The sequence below is a fragment of the Myotis brandtii genome, unplaced genomic scaffold (genome assembly GCF_000412655.1).
Source record: "Myotis brandtii unplaced genomic scaffold, ASM41265v1 scaffold601, whole genome shotgun sequence".
NCBI classification, from domain to species: Eukaryota; Metazoa; Chordata; class Mammalia; order Chiroptera; family Vespertilionidae; genus Myotis; species Myotis brandtii.
In genome coordinates, this window is record NW_005370276.1 from 1,936,168 (window position 1) to 1,937,754 (window position 1,587).

The following is a 1,587-nucleotide window of genomic DNA, read 5'->3' on the forward strand; positions in this document are numbered from 1 at the left end:
GGGAGAGACAGAGAGAGAAACATTGATGTGAGAGAGACATACCAATTGCTTGCCTCCTGCACACAGGGGATCAAGCTGCAACCCCAGTACCTGCCCTTGACTGAGAATTGAACCTGAGACCCCGAACCCAAGCACAGGCTGGTGCTCTAACCACAGGGCAACACTGGCCAGGGCGGAAGGGTGTTGCGTTTTGAGGACAACAGGGTAGGCAGAGGTGGTTAGGGGACAGGGTTGGATGAAGGTGAGTGGAGGAGGGTGCTGAGTGCTAGGAAGTGCTAGCCAGGCCAGGTGCCAGGGCTGGGAAGGGCAGGCTGGGGTTGGGTGCTGGGCATTTGGAGGGATGGGTGGGGGAGGACATGGGCAAGAGGGGACTGGGAAGCAAGCTGGGTGCTGGGAAGGGGGCTGGGACAGAGTGTTGGGGGGGTCGCTGGGTCAGGTGAACTGGGTCGGGCAGGACTGGGGTAGGGTGTGGGTTGGGGTAGATGGCTGGGGCGCTGGAAAGGACACAGTGGGGAAGGGTTAAGGAGGTGACAGATGAGGGAGGGGGGAGTGGGGGTCCCCAGGCTCTGACTCGGGCTATTTTTAATTGGTGTGAAACTGGGTCAGTGGCTGAGGGAGCAAGATGGGGGCCGGGCGGCCCAGCTCCCTTTCTTGACCTACTTAAGACATGGGGGTGGGGCCCCCAGGCCTCTCCCTCCTCCCAGACTGACACCCCAGTCACTGCCTCGGAGGCAGCTCCCCTGGGGGAGGGACAGGCACAGGCACAGTCCACTCCTCTAGCGCCCTGGTCTCACCTCTTCCTCTTGGCAGCATCTCTCTGACTCTCCCAGACCCTCTCTGCAGAGCCTGGGCCTTGGATCCCAAGTCACTGTCCTATCACGTGGCCTTTCCACCCTCCGGCCGGTCCCCCCTAGACACCCTCTGACTCTTCATTTTTAGTTTTAAGTCTTACTTCCTCTCTTGGTCTCGCTGTCATTCCAGCCTGAACTCTCTGCTGCCGACCCCTCACCGCTCCCTCCGTCTCTGCCCCCCATCCCTTCTCAGACACAGTCTCTTAGTTTCAGACTCGGTGGCTTTTGGACCATTTTCTCAGGCTCTCCTCCGGGAAGCTCAGACGCTGAAACCATCTCTTGGTCTCCTCTCTGGCCAGCCTGTGGTTCATGTACGAGACCCTCTCCCCCTGGGCCCCCCTGAATATTTGGCTGCAAGTCTGTTCCTCCCCAAAACTGGCTTTCACGTGAAATCTCTCTCTCTATCGTTGTCTACTTCTGTGCCACTTCTCTGGCCCCAGCAATTGCTATTCGCTTTTCTCTCCCCTCTCTGTTGCTGACCATCCCGTCTCTCTGAACCTCGGCACCCGCCTCCTGCCCCCCTCAAAACCTCTCCACCTCCTCCCACGCATCTCCGCCTGTGCCCCCACAGCCCCTCATGCCCCCTCCTCACCTGCCCGGTTGATCTCAATCACTTCCTCCTGAGCCAACGGGCAGGGCTCCCCAGGGGCTGGCAGAGGGGGCAGCCCCATGATCCCGAGCCCACCCGCTCCCCCCCTGAGCAGCCCGGGGTGCGAGTGGGGCCCCGGAGGGTAGG

At 60.8% G+C, this 1,587-nt stretch overlaps 1 protein-coding gene across 1 annotated transcript in view; it reads right to left on the reverse strand.

The window, feature by feature from the left end:
- Nucleotides 1-1,587, reverse strand: part of KCNC3 (potassium channel, voltage gated Shaw related subfamily C, member 3) — a 10,702-nt gene that overhangs the window by 5,622 nt on the left and 3,493 nt on the right. The window contains exon 3 of the mRNA XM_014550448.1: nt 1,444-1,587. Coding sequence (XP_014405934.1) covers nt 1,444-1,587 — 144 coding nt within the window. The remainder of the gene's footprint in view (nt 1-1,443) is intronic.